The sequence below is a fragment of the Falco naumanni genome, chromosome Z (genome assembly GCF_017639655.2).
Source record: "Falco naumanni isolate bFalNau1 chromosome Z, bFalNau1.pat, whole genome shotgun sequence".
Lineage (NCBI taxonomy): Eukaryota > Metazoa > Chordata > Aves > Falconiformes > Falconidae > Falco > Falco naumanni.
Genome location: NC_054080.1, coordinates 86180890 through 86200299, shown reverse-complemented (window position 1 = coordinate 86200299; position 19410 = coordinate 86180890). Strand labels below are relative to the sequence as shown.

Below are 19410 nucleotides of genomic sequence, written 5' to 3'. Positions count from 1 at the left end.
TGTTGCAGCATACATCACCCAACAACATTCTGAATTACTTTTAGATACTTAAAAGAAACTAAATACTCGTTTGAAAGACAAGTATAAAAGGCAATCGGTATCTTAATTGAAAGATTTTCCAAACTCAACTGCATGTATTATTTTCAAGTTATTGGCATCAAAAGAAATGTTTCAGCTTTAAAAAAGTATTTCTGATGTTATACACTCATAGCACTTGAAGGCAGTCAAAACATATGTTTTAGACATGCACACAGATTATGTTTTAGCTGACCAATCCAAATAATCCTATGTAAAATATGCAATTCAATGACCATAAAAGTTCAGTAATACTATTGGTACATAGTATCATGTACATACATATATATAGTATATATACACACAGCATATACATATCAATTATATATATTATGTATATTTATATACATATACATACATACATGTGTATATGAATACATATATAGACACACACACATATATCTAAAGATGCAGACAGAAAACTGCTAAAGAAAAAAGTAGTATCTTAGTGCAAAATCAGTAACAGGGAGAAGCAGTTGTGTTGCATAACTAAAAAGGAATTAGAAAGTTACAAGGACAACAAAGAATGAGAGGTCAGACATAAGTGTTTTTTCTTGGTAAGAGTGTTTCTCACCTCCAGTGGAGCAGATAAAGTTACTGTGGGCGAACTGAGGCTACGAGGCCGTCTTATCTGGGGTTCACTTAAATGGTTGCTGCTGTTTGCTGATGACCCAACCATGCCATCTTCTGCAAGCTATTTCAGAAGAAAACACAAGGTAGCAAATTGTCAGAAACACAGTACATCCAAGAGGTAGACACTTAAATGATGAAATTATTCTTTTTTATTATTATTGTTATTATTATGAGGAAATGTTAAATATACTTTCATAAAGATCAAGTATTTAATTTCATTCCTCTGGAGGGGCAAATAATGTATGGTACTATTAACAGATCAACACAACTTTCAAATTCAATCTTAAGAATGCATTTGCCTCCTTTTAATAGTTCATATGTACCTCTCTGAATTCCTTCCATTGTAGCAATCAACCTAATCTGTACCTTAATATAGTTAAAAGAATTAACAAAAAATCCCAATCATTGCAATTTTTTATGATTATCCTGAGTTGTTATGACAATGCTTAGGATTTTTTTTTTTAATTTCAGAGTTCTGAGGAGCTGCTTCAACTGACATTATACTCAATACATGATAAGTGTTTGCTATCTGAATTAAGCATTATAACAATCTTCATACCTGCATAATGGGCCGTGTCCATGTTGTGGTTCGATTGTTATGATTGACATAGTAAGTACGGCCCTTTGCATCCTTTCTTTCTTCCCAGCCTGAAGGTAAGCCCGGTGTAGTATGTACATAGGCCACTGAAGGCTGTTCAAGCAAAAAATTACTGTATTGTTACTTTATAATAGCTAAACCCCCCCTAAATTTAAGTCTGTTGTTTTTATAAATAAAGGAACTTGTTAATTTACAACATTCTTAAACACAAAAAACATACAGAAGAATACTGTTTCTGATTTAATTCAATATAAGCTCTTATTCATATTCCTTTATGTCAGCTAATTTTTTTCTCACAACAGACCTTTTGATTCACTTTTGCACAGATTCAGGTATCTTGTTCACAAAACAACTAAGCTTATATGTCCTCAAATTTTTTAATTTGTAGATTACACTTAATGATAAAAAGGAAATTTGCGTTTTAATGATTTTTCCTCAAAAAGGTGGGGTTTTTTTCCCATTTTATTAGTATGGATAAGTAAGAATTACATTAACCATGCAGCCTAGTCAAGATATCTCAAGTCCTGTCCTGTTCTTTACCACTTTGCCTTGAATCAGTTGCAAGAAACCGTTCTGGGTTTAAAAACTGAAGTGTAATTATTTTGTTATAGTTACTCATGTTGTATTTAGGGTTAGGTCTGTGTCCTGAAGACACAAGATACACCCCAAATTAGATCCCCAACTTTAGTATGAAAAGATCATTTTACTATAAGTTCCATGAGAAAGACAAGGCACTGACTGTCAATAAACAAGTTATGTCAATATTCAACCCAATAGTTATGTTATTACATGTTGCTGATGTTGTCTTGTATACTTCCTGTGAGGAAAATGTTCAATGCTTAAACCAATTGGACATTTTTTTTCTGGGACATACAGAGGGAAGAAATAAATAAATGCACTGTAGCACAAACGACAAAGCTTCTTGAAGAAAAACAGTCTAGAGAGAATTTGTAACACTGACGCTGTCTGCATCTGAATATGTATTTTAGAAGAGGAGGATGCCCATGGAGTTACAGTTTTTAGACCATAAACTCTACACACTTCTTAAGCTTAGTCACTTTCTAGTTCGGGACTCCTTTTAAGACATCACTTGCTTGTATAACAAGCAGGTATCCTGGCTGCCAGTGAAGCAAAAAAGAAAATCAAAATACTCAGGATAGGTATTTTTCTCAAGTAATTGATGGAAATACCAAGAGTGAGAGAGATATAGGCTTTTTCTCTTACTCACAGCAGATAGAAGCAAACTGCTAAACTCTGCAGAACAGTGTTTTTGCTCTCTTAATGAAGCCCACATACTAATAACTGCATCAAAGTACTGGCATGTGCAAAGTGCTTTTCAGCATCTACGTCTAGATCTTTGGTTCAATACGTGTTTGGTTGAAGTATTAAGATTAATCACGTTAAAACATACACTCATACATTAATTATCAGGAGACTACAATACTAAAGATTGCTTTACTCTTTCCAAATACCTGCTTGGATAGCTGAAGGATGATGAACCCTAAAGGTCTTCATACCACAACAGATTAAAAACCAGTGCTTGAACTGCAGTGTCTTACCAATTTTTTGCGGTTCTTTAATGTTGAATAAAGAACATTAATTCCTTTAGAAATAGGCAGCTTTCTACTGCTAAAAAAATGAACCAAACTACCTTCATCTAGCTGTCTGCTTTTACCACGTCTTTCCCTGAACAGGCTGTAGCAAGGTGCATGGCATTTTGCTTAGAGATGTAAAATGTGAATTTACTGGTCCTTAAAAATTTTCAGGTTTAAATGCTGACAGGTAGAACTGCAAAGCAGCACAGCAGACAGAAGAGCAGAACTTGTACTTGAACTACTAAACTTACTGTGCTTGTTGCACCTGAACATCACATTTTCTAACAACGTTGTGAGTTCTTGAGCTGGTGTGATAGTTAATGCCAGTGTTCAGATTAAGAAGAAAAGGTACCGACATCTGAGCTAGAGAAACAACTTGTATCAATGTCCCAGATGCCAAATGCTGCTCTGGCTGCTTCTCCTTCAACCCCCAACAACCTGCTGCTTACAAGAAGATTTATGAACTCTCTTTAGACTGCTTTGAAACGAGATTTTTTTACAAGACTTTTCCTGAAAGAAGCAGGATGCTGCATTTAAAAACATGGTTTGAAGAAAGACTGACTGTAAACCCAAATGTCTGACAACAGGCAGCTGCCGGACCTAACAGGGGAAGAAGCCTCAGAAATACATGTATACTATGAATTGTCCTTCACTCTAAAGGTCAAATTACTCCAGTGTTCATTAACCCAATTCACCTCACAAAGGACTACATATTTAAGGTAACTGCCTACTGCAGAAGACAAAGGCATGTCTTTATTTCAGACATTAGTACTCTACATTAAAAAAAAAAAACCAACACAAAAGAAACCAAAATCCAACCAACACTCAAACCTCCATTTTTGGTGGTAAGCCCAAAATGGAAAGAATTCTGATTTACAGTCATGCTCTCCTTCTGTCCTTTCACAGAAAACATGTTCTCATGTATCAAATATGAAGGTGTATCATTTTCACTTCTTCAATTTCAGGACATCTCATGGAGATGATGTGCTGCTGTGCTAGGTAAGGGAGAAGCAGAGCATACAGGCTGAAGTTGTGTGCATAACATTAGGCCTTTCACTGTCACTTTGTGCAGTCTTTGCTTATTTTGTTAACAACAGGAGTCACTTTACTGAGACAGCTTTAAATTTGGCAGTCAATACAAATTCAGCACTACACAGTGACAGTATTATTTTAGCACTGAACCTGATATTTTTATTACAAGTATAAAATAATTGCTGGGAAGAGTTGATCACCAGCACAAACTCTGAATAGAGTAGTATGTCTCAGCCTCACAGCAAGAGAATGAGTAAGCCAATTAACCAGGGGTAGACACAGATTTTTTCATCCATGCTTAGGGAGCCTGAGTTAAACCACTACAGTCATGGTGTTAACAGTTGAGATTAAGCAAAGGTGCCTCTGCTGCGAGTTTTCTTGAGTATTTTGCCCATATCAGAGATGACCATCGGAAACACAGCCTCTCTTTCAGGGCTGATTCATATACCAGTAGTAGCTGAAGTGCAGGCAGAAGGAGATCAGCTCTACAGGCACATGATTTTGGTAAAGATGAAGGACTGAAGACTCAGCCCTGCAAAGTACTAACATTCATACGTGGCTCTGAGCTCTTAAATTCTCAGTAGGTGAATACAAATTTAATTCAATGAACACCTGGAATGGATGCTGGAATACAGAGAAATGCACATGAGTAAGAGATTAAAGATGCTCAAGGAAGACCCTTTAAACCTTTTTAGTATGATCTTAAAATAAAATCAAGGGAAGAATCAGTCTTGAAGATTACCAAATACCTTCACATAGCTTAGAAACCAATTGTTAAGCTTTCTAGTTTTAGAAAGAAGTCTTCCTGGTAAAGTGACAACTGCACTGATGACCGACCATTCTTGTCATGGAAAAAAGCTAAGTATATCCAATGTAAACATTTCTAATCCTCATAATCCAACATTATGAAAAAGTGTAATTCCTACATTACCACACTACTGCCCTGAACATTTAAAGAAACATTGAGATTGGTCTCCTGGGAATTCAGGATACGTTCTTCCTATTATCTATGTCTATCTATAATAAAGGATACTTTTAATAAAAAAAAAAAAAAATTTAAATGTAGCCTGATCAAACATGTTTCAATCCTATGGTTGTGCATTTTATTCAATTTATTTTAAATCTGAGGTAGTCACTATCAAATTACATATGCAAGTACTACTTAAGAAACATATATGCCAAAAACGATGAACTATAAAATTGTAATGAAGTGGAATTAGCAAGATGCATTAATTCAGAGTTTGATGCACTATAAGCTGTATTTTTTTTTGCCATGAAACAGTAAAAGGAGAAATATCACAAAAAGATTTTTAATTATATTAAAATGATATTAATCTAAAGGAAATCTTTTTCTGCCAAATTTTTTAAAAAATCATTAGCAACTGCATTGTGGCTGATGTTTTAGGAAAACCCTATAAACACTTACAACATACGTAAGATAAATAGGATGAATGCAAAATTAATCAGTAACACTTAGACGGCTAAGTATGATTCCCATTTCCAGTTCAATACCTGCAAACCATTCATTAATATCTAAAATTCCAAGAGTTTCACTGTTTTCCCCTGTTTTACTACCTAGATTCTTCAGTGCAAGTATTCTGCATCTTACTGCAAAATGTATTTTCTTTCCTAAAGTATATACTGTACATGCTTTGAGTTACTGTGCAGACCACAAGAGCAATGGGAATTACAGATACATCCTTTTTCTACATGCCACATTCTCTGCTCCAGCAAAATAATTAACTGCAATTCTTGGTCTTGCTTCACATTTTTAAGCCCTCTTTCCTTCCCAGAACTCTTGCTTAAGTCAGTGTGTATTTGCTTTTTAAGAGAAGAGCATAGTTGAGAGAATGAGCTGGAGAACTGCCTAGATAACCAAGAAAGGAAATGCAAAAAGTTTCTGAATGAGTCAGAAAGCTGACACACTACAATAGGAAACAGAAAACAGTGAAACAGATGAGGAAAGTAATACCCACTGAAACAAATGAGACTGATTTACTTCTTTCCTGAACAGTCAAGTGCTGAAAAGACTACACTATTTTTCCACTCAGAGCTGGCAGACAATGATCAGGAGACTACCTTTTCCAAGACTTTTCTAATGGTTTCCAAACCATTAATCAGTGGTCAGTAAGGTCTCAGTAAGTGGTCTGAAAACAGTCCACAACATTTTAGTTAAAAATCAGATAATCAAGGCATCTGATAGTTTGGGAGAAATTATGAGTGCTCTTACGTTTGCTCTATTCAGGCCATCGTCTACAATACAGAGTAAAGATAAGGTGCGGACAATTCAGAGTTTTTAAATTAAAGTCAAACCATTAAGTTGTAATAATACACAATCAATTCACTATATGATAGCATGCTGCAAATTATCAACTTTGACTGGGAGGATACAAAAACAGAAGAAAGATGTGCAAGTTATGCCACCTGATGTTTCCTTTCTCTTTAACACTCCACCAAAATAAATTCAGCTATCAGCAGCCTTTCTCCTTACTATACATCGTAGGTTAATGCAACCCATATTGCAATCTGCACAATGGAGTTTGCCCTTCAATCTCCTTTCTGTATGTTACATACCAGTGTAAAAAATATTCTACCACGCTGAGTAGAAACTTGTGAGATTTATAAGAGCCTTCTACCCAAAACCTGAACACTTTGTAACAACTGCCTTCAGTAAATAGTGTGAGGAAAAGAAGTATTATGGTTAAGAACAAAATGTCGTGAGAATGAAGATGCTGGGACACATGATGCATTAACTTAGGTTTTGCTCAGACTACTTTTACCATGTACCCTTCACAGAGGAATGACAAAGGTCCTTGGGGACTTAAAAAAAAAAATATCCTGAAAAGCACAGACATATTTACCCAAACACGCATTTTATCTACATTCATCACACACACTCAAGTAACAAATTTACTCATGTTGTGTCACTGCCCAATACAGTTGCTACCAATATAGTAGTGTCCGCCACACTAACTAGGGCAGATGCAACATTTTTACAGTTACACATAATATTTAGTGTACCAGTTTCGTAGGAGCTATCTAAATGCTTAGGCTTGGACCTACAAGGAGAACAAAATATCAGGTAATGTTAGTTTGTATAAATATGCCCTTTAACAGCCTCCTCAGGCCCCAAAGTTGGTAAGACAGACCACAAAGCAACACAGGCTGTTTCTGACACTCCAAAGCAGATAGGGTAGTATCAGTAGTAAGGCAGTAACATCAACTCTCACTCAAAACAGCAGCAATCAGAGCAATCTTGTCAGGATACGCCACTCTTGGGTTCAACTGCTGTTCCTAAAGGGGCTCAACTCGCTGAACGCAGTGGTCATCAGGCTAAAGAGCCAAGCACGGCTATCACTGCCTTGCTAGCACAATGCATCTTTCATTCTGATGGCAAAACAGATTCAAGAGGAGACAGTCCTGTACTGGGACTAGCCCAGAAAGAGCCATGAAAGACTGACATCATCTCACACATAGGAAGGCACAGAACTTGGTGCTTCTTGCTTTAAGTACCTCAACCAAGCCGGTTATATAAAGGGGCATCATCACTTAAGCTGCCACAGCATCGCTGTTCTGTGCAGTCCACCCCTGTGCCACTGTCCTGGACACGCGCCCAGCATGCCTGCAGAATTATGCTTCCTTAGGGATGGAGGCTGATGAACATCCGATTTGTGGGTCCAGGGCCAGAAAGGGATTTTGCAGGGATTCTGAACGCAAAACTAAAGTGACCCAGAAACTTCTACTATTGAGAGACTATATCTCTACAAACTTTAGGTGCCTGAAGGACAAAGAGAATGGCAACCTCTGAAGATAATACTTTTGGATTTAAATGCATGAGGCCTATTTAAGTCCTAAATTCTCTACAGATTTGGGTTTCAGAGTATAAATGACACTGAAGCAAGACAAAGTGGGGGAGTAGGGTTCCATTAGTAAGCTGCAATATAATTAAGTAAAACATCTATAATTTAGATGTGTTAATTATGAGTCAGTGAATCTGAACTCAGTTATTTGCAGAACAGTATTAATATTTTGCTCTAAAAAGTGTAATTAAACCAAGATGCTCTGCCAACAAAAGACCTTCTTTACACTACAGCTCAATATAGCACGTTTTACCTAATGCTTAGTAAGTCAAGCAAGTTTTGCAAGGACACAAAACAATCTGGTGTTTGCAGGAGCAAAATACAAGTATGCTCCTCTGATTCTACAATTCAAAAAACAGCAAATATAGACAGTATTACAGAATGATGCATCAACACACAAATTAAGATCTGACATTACAACATATAAATAGGAAACATATCAAGTTTAAATTATATTTCTGTCCCTGAAATAAATTATCTAGGAGCACATACATTCATAGAAGCTATTTATGATAGATACTTTAAAATTATTTCTATCAAATAACTTGCTTCAGGCTGACATTTAATCAGGTTAAAAAAGAACGAGATGTTTTAGACAAAGTTCCATATAAATTAAAATCACTTGCCTTGTATTACACTTTCAGAAAAGCACTTCCAGAATTTTAGTGGATGATCAAACTAAAAATTCAGTCTTAGACTACTGAACGACTACTGGAAAATGAAAACTGGCACTAAGACCATAAGAGCTATATGATGTATCACTGTATCTCCACAGTTTTCAAATTAAGGTCAACTTTAAGAATTAAAATGAATTAAGTCTAATGGAGAATAAGGGAAGATAGACGCAAGCTAAGAACACAGCTACATGTATACTGACTTGGTATTTTTAATCCCTGATTCTTTTAATACCAGTTTTTAAAGAATTAGGTATTGTATCTTTCATGTTTTAGAGGCCTACGGTATTTCCTTAGCGCATAGCTTTGTTAAAACTCAGTGGCACATCCACATCATTAAAACATGCTCGTATTTGAGTGAAACTGCAGTGAGAAAAGTTGAGAAAATCTGAAACAACAAAAGACCCAAACCCTATTGATTCAGTGGCAGTTTTTCATTCAACACAATGCTGGATTGTGAAAAAAAGTTCCTTATTGTACAAGACCTAAATCTACCCACATTTATTTAGAGATAATGCTTGATAAAGAGTATTATTACCATTGGTTCCTCACCACCTGTGACAGTTGAAGAACAAGCTCTCCTAGATGGACCACTCTGCTGTTAAATGATAATTAATGTTACAGATAAGTATATTTCATGATGAAGGTAACAGATTACTGTCACATCTTTAGGAGTAAGGAATCACAGATTCATTAAAAGAGAGAAATTAGATGGAAACAGCATTTAAGATAATAACAAAAAATTTGAGTCATCAATCACTGATAACCATGTCAGAATCTTATACAAAAAACCACCATGGGAACCATTTTCTCTCTCCACTGACTAGATATCTACAATGTAGTGAACTAAATTCCATGTTATGTAACTAAAGCTAGTGTGACTATGCTCTCAGTCTCAGAATGTTTTTCTCTCTCATGAATGTCCTCATTTTAGCTGCTGACCATGATGATATTAATTCGGTATCCATTACTATTTGGGCGAGTCATATGCCCATACTGATGACTGATCTATATCTGACTAGAACTGACCTAAGAAAAGATATTATTCTGAATCACAGAATGTTCAAACAAAAAGAAAGAAATAGAAGTTAGCTTTTGTTTACCAAGGATAATTGAGACTGTTCAGCAACTGTGTCTGTTACACTGCAAGATCTTAATCTTGAAGAAGGATCTCTTTGCTGGAAAAAAAAAAAGAAAGAAAAGATGTCTTTTAAGTTAAGGTGTTTTAAAACATGGTGTTTTATTCAATAATTTTATTTTTCTCCCATTTAATCCAAACCCCTAAAAAATAGTACTTATGATGCAGTGTCTTTAGTTTTAATACTTCTACAGAAACATGGCAAGCAATGAAAAACATAAATTCTCTGCGTTCCATCCTGGACTATTTCAGATTAAGGGAGAAAAGGAAAGCACTTGGATACACATCTTGCACTCATCTTTAGCATCCAAGTTACAATGTTGCATTGACCTAATCTAACAGAAGAGGATAGGCCATCCCATGTGGAAAAACATGCAGGAAAAGTAACAGTTGTGGAATCAGCAGTAAAGGGGTAGTTTAACTAAAGACATAAATGGGACATGAAAATGCCATGGAACTTTTGCAAAAAATATTTTCAAATATCTTTGGAAGACATTTTAGAGAACCTGGAGGGAACATGAGCAGTACAAGGAAAATGTAAGACTCCTGGTTGAATACTGGCAATGCAGTCCTTGGAAAATCAGTAGGCTACAGTCACAAAACTCTACATATGGCTTACTGTACCACTTAAACCCATATGCATCACATGCACAGAGACAGGAGAGGATGCCAGTCCTACACAGGGGATGATGATGTGGTTCCTGTGCCTACAATATCCTGAGCCTATGGCTGGGAAAGCAGCAAGTTCTGCAGAACTGTCACTGGGTAACAGCCACAGTGGGAGCCTTGCTGAGATCATCTGCTGGTACACTAATAAATTTCCAAATTTGCATATTAGTACACGATGCTTAGCTTACTCTTCAATAGTAACATTAAGAACACCTCTGTTGTTTACTGTAACAAATGGCAGAGAAGTGCTCAGAGGCTTGCTGGCTGGAGTTAATCCAGAAATTTCATACAAACCCAAACTGCTACAGTCTGTATTGTAATGATCATTAGGGCACCTATAAATACAATATAAATAATACACACAGAAAAAGGACATTAAAATATACTGAATTACTAGACAGATTACTTATATTTCACAAGTACAAACCACTTTGTAAGGAAATCTCCTGTAAACAATTAGTATCTACTTCTATTTTTACCAGGTAGTGGTATATACAATTTCTCTGTTGACAGTGACACTTCACATACATTTTATATATATATATATATAAAAAGACTCATTCATTTTTCTAAAGCAGAAATGTCAACATGAACAAATTCTGATAGGAAGAAGAGATGTGGGGTTTTTTTCCTACTATCATAAAACAGTGGCAAAACGCAGCACTATTAATCTGGGTCAAAATACTAACTCCAGGAATTCTGGTTCAAACTCTATGAGAATCAGGTGAATTGCTATGAATTTCTTTGGAAAGGTCAACCAGAAAGGGCAACTCTTACCCTAAAAATCCTCTGTCCCCCATGATTTTTTAAGTGTGACAGGGAATCTTAGCGTAAGTGCAGTCCAATTTGTCTGGTACAAAAAAAATTTAAGAGGGATGGAAAAAAATCTGAGTAATTAAGCTAAGAGCATTGTTTCTTAAACAAAAAACAAGCATTGACACTTCTCTTAAAACTAGACACTGCAATGAAAACTGTAGTGTTTAACACAGCTCTTCAGGAAGTGAGCGCTCCACCATGACTTTCATTACTTCATGGTGCAATTCACAGAGGGCATGCATTACTGACAAAAATTAGGTATTTAAAAAACAAATCCAAAATCAAATACTAAGGGTGAGACCTTAAAATGAGAGTCTTAAAAACGTATTTACTTAAAAATTTACATTATTGCTTTTTTAAAAAAATCATGCCTTAATTCTCCTGTTTGCCTTCTCATTTTTGAACCTCCCAAGACACATCCTTCATGATCATGGTACAAAGCAAGCGATGAATAGAATATTTCAGTTGGAAGAGACCAAAAGAATCATCTAGTCCAACTGCCTGACCACTTCAGGGCTGACCAATATTCAATGAAATACAGCATTCATACAGTATTCCATAAAATCAATCAGCATCTAAGTAGCATTTCACTTCCAATGCATTTTCTCACACAGCTTTTCTGTGTGATTTGATTGAGGTTGTAAGCTTCAAGTACAGAAACAAGCCTTGGGTAATTCTTAAACTTACTCTTTCGCATAACTGATACCTCATCTTTAATCAAAGAGTGACTAGCATTACCCTTTTCTGGGTATTAATGGTACAAGTATGAATGCACTAATAAACAAGTAAACGACCTAGCCTATTTATAACCACTCACATGGGCACCCTTATGTACCACTGAAAGATAACAAAGCAACACCATGAAGCAAACTATTTGAGAGGCATATCAGAAACTCCCATCTCTTAGTTGAAAACATCAGTCCTAAAGCACATTCTGTTAAAAGTTTCATATTAAAAAAAAAGAAAGATGTAATTACAACTTGCTTCTATGTTACACTAAAGATTAATGTGAAAGGATTTGTCTGACACATGTATTGACCAGCAAGTCTGAAGTGTCTTCTGACATTACATAGATACATGAGGAGAGTGACAAAATACTTTAACACACATACAATCACTCCTCAACTATCTGTTGGCAATTTGTGTTGTAGATTAACTATGTATGGATGTAGAGACACTGGAACAGTCTCTGTGTAAAACAATCAAAAGTCAGGCTGGATATAATAGGCATGCTGTTGGGGGAATGCAGTTGTAAGGGCTTCTAGTTTCAGCCCAGAACCTGCAGATCTCAGCCAGCTTTACGTAAAGCCTGTTTAGAGCTGGCTGATTTGGGAACCCCCCTGGATCCATGCTTCCTCCATGCAAAGTCATGAAGCTGATCTCACAAGCCTTCAGAAATCTGGATGAAGAGGAAATGTCATGTGGAGATACCAGAGCACATTGATTAACGTGTGTGTTCAGCTGGAAGTGCCAAACCTTTCCTGCCTACCTGGGTCAGTCCAAATGAAGCTCTGGGATGTCTCTGCACTGTGCTTGCCGACCTCCAAACTGGGAGGATTTATTAGCCCGGGTTAAGCACCATCCATCCATTCATGTGGAATCAGCTCAGACTTAAGTGCTGAACCAGGCCAGTGAGCCCCCACAGAGGCCAGAGCTGCAGGAAGCACAGTTCAGAGAGAGGATCTGCCCTGACAGATATGCAGGGGCTACACACTCAACACTGCTGACCCACACAGGGTCTGTATGCAGACTTCTGGGTGCCTCAGCAAGGCATCTTAAGAGTAACTTCACTGTCTGTTTTTTTCTGCTATTTTCAGTATCCCACCACACTTACACTGGATAACGCAGAGAAACGGACATTTTAAATGCTTTGACAATTTCTTATGTTGCCAGTGTGGTCTGATTATAATTTTTATTGCACTGAAAAGAGAAATGCTATCACTTAATGGCTTATAAAAAGCTAGTTTGAATTATTTTAATTAAGACAATTCTGCAGCTATACCATTCATTTATTAGTATTAGTGTAAACCAAAAATGTAGGCCCTGATCTTGCCACTAAAACAATTTGATTAACCTCCTGCCTCTCCAAGTGACAGTCTACTAAAATCTGCAGGCATCTACAAAAGCACAAGAGACTCTATGCAGATGGTTAGCCATCAGAGATATAATTTTCTAACTAACCTCTGGATAACATTCAAATAATTATAAGACACCTGTTGCATAAGCTCTTTGTGAAAAGCTTGCACCTAACCAAGATTCTATTTAATCAGAACAAGAGTAAATATGGTTTCTTATCTCTTGAGTTGCAAAGGTACCTTGATGGCATATACCAAGAACACTAAAAAGAACAAATTGCAGCATGATGTTCTATTTAATACCTGGAATTGTTTTCTTTATCAAAGAGATGCAAGACATTCCCCCACTTGCAAGTAGGTGTATTATCCTTATTTTTTGTGGTATCATCAGTCTGACAAGCTAACAGATAATACAAACATAGACAACAGTTTTTGGTTTTACCTCAAGTAAACTCCTGTGGTGAGACACAAATTTTTTACAGACCAGCCATTTACAAACTAGTGGAGGATTTCACCAGAACTACCTACTTCCAATACTTTGTAAGTGTTTGATCCAGTAAACTATGAGGGGTTTTTAAAAGCCTAATGTAAGAAAGCACATGCTTTAATATAAATGTGTACAGTTAAAATACTGAACTTAATAATTTTGTAAAATGGATGATGACTGAAACAGCATTAGCAGTTTTTCCTCTCTCCTTTAGACATTCTTAGCTTGATACTCTCTAGTATTATGTATTTTGTTTCACTAAAGGTGTAACAGCAGCAGATTCTGAAGATAAACGCACAGAAGAAAACATTAAATCTAAATTGAGGAATTTTATTGTTCAAGGCTGTTTGCTTTATGGTGAAGTGATGATGCATTTTTTGAAAGATAATTTTAACTGTATGCTCAGGTTTTCCTGAGACCAGCAATTACTACCCATCCGTGTCAATTATTCAGATCATGTCAAACTAACAGAAGATTACAGTAATAGAGGTTTATATAGAAAGAGCAGCATGTCACATACAATCAAAGAACTGAGTTGTTCCCCATTGGAATCAGGAGTGACCTGAAGTCTTCTGCTCAGTTCCTCAGATAGCTCCTGAGGACTGGTACGGGATACTGGAGATGCAGGAGGAGGTGGCAATGACAAGCTTAAGGAATCTCCACTTGCACTTGCCTCCTCTGAAATGGTTTCCCAAGGCTAACAAAAGAGAAGAAACTAAGTTAAGGATTTATAAAGACAGACTGAGTCTCCTTTCCTTTTGCCTTCTATGTGACCTCCTAATTGTGACAAACACGGGTGTGATAGGATAGCCAGCCTTAATATTTAATGAAATAAACCAATCCCTAGAACACACAAACAAACATTCTACTCAGTGTGAAGTAGACACAGGGAAAAACAGTTTTCATGTTGACTTCAAAACAGTCTTCATGTTGATGGTGACACAAAGCTTTATGATTTAACACAGAGAATGACGTAGATGAAAAGATGCATAAAAAAAAGCTCTCATTGAAGTAGTTCCATCTGAAATTTTGTGCAAAACTAACTAATTCTGCACTCTTTCTAAAACTTTGTAAGAAACAACTGATTATATTTTATTTTACAATAAAAAGCATAATAGAAAGTACTCATTAGTATCTGCAAATCACATATTAACAGGTGACAAGTGCAACAACAGTTTCAGCAACCTATTTGTTGCTCTGAATAACATTTAGTGAGGCAAAAACAGCTTTCACAAAGAATTTTGTCTGTGATTGACATGGTAAAATATTCCTTAAAGCTGAATAGGATTAGAGCTTTGCACAAACTCTCACTTAGGCCTACAAATATCTACAAAAAATAATTTCTTTAGTCTAGCTGTAAATTAAACACTCACCTCAATTAATAACATCTCAGAATTCCAACCAAAACCAAATATTTGGGGAAAAAACCCAGCAGCTTCTTTTTTTCTAAATCAAGACACTAAAGAAAACTGAAGTACATGGCAATTCCAGCCAGTATGCTTGCTTTCTTTTTACAATTTATTCCACTGTTATTCAAAGAAGAACATTTAAAGTGTTTCTATCAAGATATATATGTAACAAGCAATGCTTGGAATTATTAATGTTTCTCCCAGCATTTGCATAGTATTTAATACTATACAGGTATTATCAGGCACACATAAAGGCATGGGACCTTGAAAGTATGGCTCTGTTTAGGATTTTTATTGTGTCACTAAGGCAATTTCCACAAATGCCACGTAAAAACATTCCTATGTAGGTTTTAATTAGCTTATAAATGAGAAACACATCAGCTCAAAGTTCAGTCAACTTCATAAACCCAAGACTTTTACATACCTCAGGAATGTCTCCGCTCTCCATAGGTTCTGGTTCCAAATCTTCACTAATGTGTCTCCTAGAGCGGAACCGCCTATGGGCTGCTTCCTGGTTTATTTGCCTGATATTGTTATCTGAATCAGATCCCACATCACTGGATAGTGGGGAATTGAAAGCATGTGAAAGAGAAAAGAACAAGAAAATAATCAATGTTAAACTGCAATACCTACTTTGTCCATTGCTTTGAAAACCTCATTAATGCTTCGGATTATAAAAATCATTATTCTTGCATATGTCAGCCCTCATGAATAGGCAGCTATTTAATCCCTCAATCTGAAGTAAATAAAACTGGAAGCACTTCACAAATGTCACAGAATCATAGAATTACAGGTTGGAATGGACCTCAAGATCATCTCATCCAACCTTTCTTGGCAAAAGTACAGTCTAGACAAGGTGCCCAGCAGCATTCTGTCCATCCCAAACTTAGAAGTGTCCAGTGTTGTGGAATCCAGCACTCCCCTGGGGAGATTATTCCATTGGTTGATTGTTCTCATTGTGAAAAGTTTTCCTCTTGCATCCAGCTGGAATGTCCCCAGGAGTAACTTATACTTGTCATGTATTTTTTTATTATGAATTATTCATATGTTATACATAATATACGTGCTATATATTATATTACAAATATGTATTTATTATGAATTAACATTCTTTATACACCAAAGTTAGCTGACCAGAAATGGAAGTCAAACACTCAGATATACTAGCCCACCATTACTCATCCTTTCCTGTGATGAACAGAATCATTCCTGACCCAGAGATTTTACCTTTGTCCCTGTCTTTATGTCAACTATTGTTTTCCTTTCTGTGACAGCCAAAGCAAATGCAAGCTATTGCTGTATGGATAACTTTTTGAACTGGCTACATCCACTAGTTTAGCACACACCAGCAGTAGTGGAAATGGAAAATACCTGAGTTCCCCGGACGGAGACCTGGCTGGCTGGTGGGACTCCGCAATGTGCACAGCCAGATATAAACCTCTACTTCAGTACTCAATAGGCAGATGCTGCTGGAAGGCAGTACTGTATCTGAATCTTTCCTTCAGGATGAGGGACCGTAACTTTGAAAGACAGTGATGTTCAGCAAAAACTTTTTTGTGCAATCATTTTATCACTGCGCATTTTAAATAACTATGAGAAATAAACTACTCTCATGTTCCTACTGCAGACATGGACTGTAAAGCATTCAACGCCCTTCTTTGATGACCAACTTAGTATCTGAGTTACTGGCCTAAATGTGAGAGGTTATGTAATGTTGAAAGTAGGATCTACTTTCAACCTCACAAGACCTTCCGCTCATAGTGGTTTCATAAATCCATGGAATTTAAAGGCTAAACAGCATCATTTTAAAATCTTCACTCTTCACCAAGCCTAGTGCCATGCATAAAGTTGATCAGTAGTAATTATGCATTTCTTTCCAAACTACCTGTGATGATACCTAGCTAAAAGCAAACCCCAAGGCTTTCATTTTATACACCCATCTGATGATGATGCTTTCTAGTGATGATTACTTTTTGGTATCTCCCAGTCAAACACTTCTGAATCCACGTACTCTTGACTTCGTTTAGCACAATCAGATTACAAGCAGATTCTAAATCAAATAATTTATAAAATCTGCTTTTTTATAGACACTTATTGATCATTACCAATCATATTGATAGTGATTGATGAGACATACTTGACAAAATATGCATTGCTTAGTAAATAGCTCAGATAGTTCAATAGTAAACAGGTCAAAACATAGAGAACAAACAGGCACTGCTGAGGCTGCACCTCAAATACCACATGCAGTTTTGGGCCTCCCACTACAAGAAAGACACCAAGGGGCTGGAGCACAAGTCCTATGGGGCGTGGCTGGGGGAGCTGGGGGGGGGTCAGCTTGGAGAGGAGAGGGCTGAGGGGAGACCTTCTTGCTCTCTACAACCCCCTGAAAGGAGGTTGTAGCCGGGGGGTCAGTCTCTTCTCCCAAGTAACAAGCACTAGGACAACAGGATACGGCCTCCAGTTGTGCCATGGGCAGTTTAGATTGGATGTTAGGAAAAATCCCGTCACGGAAAGGGTGGCCAAGGGGGGTGCTGGAATCACCAGCCCTGGGGGTGTTTAAAAGATGTGTAGATGCTGCACTTAGGGCCATGGGTTAGTGGTGGGCTTGGCAGTGCTGGGTTAATGGTTGGACTCAATGATCTTAAAGGTTTTTTCCAATGTAAATGATTCCATGATTCTATTAATTCAATTCTAGCTATGAATAAACACTTCAGACAAGAAAACAAATAGTGCCTTATATAAAGACAACACACACTTGCATAATATAGCTATGATTATGAATATTCAAGAAAGATTAACCATTACTGTTGTAATAAGCAATAGTGGAAGAACAGTCGCTACATAAAAGCAAGATGTTTGACTAATATACAATTTCAGTGTAACTTTTAACATTGTAAATTACACATATTTTTAAAAATGTAAGCTTGCCACAACTTTATAAATCTAATCTTAACAAATTTATAATTGAAGAGGACCTCCATACTAGCACAACCAGCCTACATAGGTAATGCAGTCTATGCACTGAATAATAATCAGGATCTCCTCAAAGCTAATCAGATTAACCTTGATAGAGTTGCCTTTTTTCCCCCCCTTACCTTTTAAACAGTCTCTATAGAAGAAAGTAATTTATTGCTGTTAAATTTCTTAATGAAAAATACCACATCTGTCTCCCAGTTCTCTAAGGCACATGCACTGACTTCCCTCCCACCTCTTCAGATTTCCTAGAATTTCCCAGAATACATGTGTGTATTCCCAGTATATATTTACTAGCACATCTGTGAAAATGTTTCCATGAATATTCTTTCAGGTACACAGCACCAAAATCACGATAAAAGGAACAGTGTGCCTCTTATCGATTGCTTTGTAAAAGTCTTGAGACTTTTTCCAGCCTTGAACTTGTAAATTCAAAATGGTTATGTTTGTTGAAAAAAACCCCAACCTACTCATATTGATGATTTTGCACACATCCACAAAACATTGCACTATAGAGCTACTTACATTAAATTTGGTCGATGCCACTGAGTAGTCCTGTTGTTATGGTTGACATAGTAAGTCCGCCCCAGGTTGTCCACCTTTTCTTCCCATCCAGGAGGCAGCGGAGGAGGTGGTAACTCCTCCTGACGTTGAGATGCAGAGTCACTGGAATCAACCACATCCCATCCATGCTTAAGAATGAATTAAAAAGAAAAATTTAAGAATTTTAAAGCTCAAGTTAAAGAGAAGTTATTTCACTGTTGCTTATATTACCATATAGGTGCAGACTCTGAAAGAAGTTCAGAATTACTTAAATGTAAACCATATAGAAATGGAATAAACTCTGTGGTTACAGTGTACACCTTGTTTCAATGACAAAAAAACCCATCAGTCTATTACAACAGGGATTCCCGAACGTGTTTGGGTGGTCGTTTGTTCTAATGGTGGCTAGATGCAGACTTCTAGTCAAGAAGCCAAAGAGAATCAACTGCTAACTTTAGAACTCAAAGATGTTTGGCTTGGGATGAGAGCCCTCATTCCCAAGTTACAGATGACTGCTGCACACTATTAGCAAGGCAAACTTGGCCTGACATTCACTCTGACAGCCCTAATTGCAGCTAATTCTTAACATGGATGATGGCTGCTAAAAGTGCTGAGAAGCCTTTAAACCTGCTTTGCTCGCATGAGTTTTATTCTCTGCAAAGCAAACACTGCCAAGAAAATAAAGAAAAATTTTATAAAACATATTTTGAAATGGCCTCTGAAGAAGAGATACCCAATACAGACCATAGTGTTTACAAATTACTTGCATAGACCTTCTGAAATCTTCTGCTTGGCATGACTTCCACTTCTACTTGATCAAAAGCTCAGTC

General features: G+C 36.7%; 1 protein-coding gene across 6 annotated transcripts in view; it reads right to left on the bottom strand.

Annotated features, from left to right (window-relative positions):
* NEDD4L (NEDD4 like E3 ubiquitin protein ligase) overlaps nucleotides 1-19410 on the bottom strand; it is a 178543-nt gene that overhangs the window by 30261 nt on the left and 128872 nt on the right. For 3 of the 6 annotated variants that reach the window (XM_040579379.1, XM_040579381.1, XM_040579376.1), the window contains 7 exons: nucleotides 18563-18729; nucleotides 15486-15618; nucleotides 14173-14349; nucleotides 9571-9645; nucleotides 9006-9065; nucleotides 1268-1399; nucleotides 650-769 (listed from right to left, as the gene is read on the bottom strand). In XM_040579379.1, coding sequence (XP_040435313.1) covers nucleotides 650-769; nucleotides 1268-1399; nucleotides 9006-9065; nucleotides 9571-9645; nucleotides 14173-14349; nucleotides 15486-15618; nucleotides 18563-18729 — 864 coding nt within the window. The remainder of the gene's footprint in view (nucleotides 1-649; nucleotides 770-1267; nucleotides 1400-9005; nucleotides 9066-9570; nucleotides 9646-14172; nucleotides 14350-15485; nucleotides 15619-18562; nucleotides 18730-19410) is intronic. The other 3 variants (XM_040579382.1, XM_040579377.1, XM_040579378.1) reach the window with 1 other exon arrangement.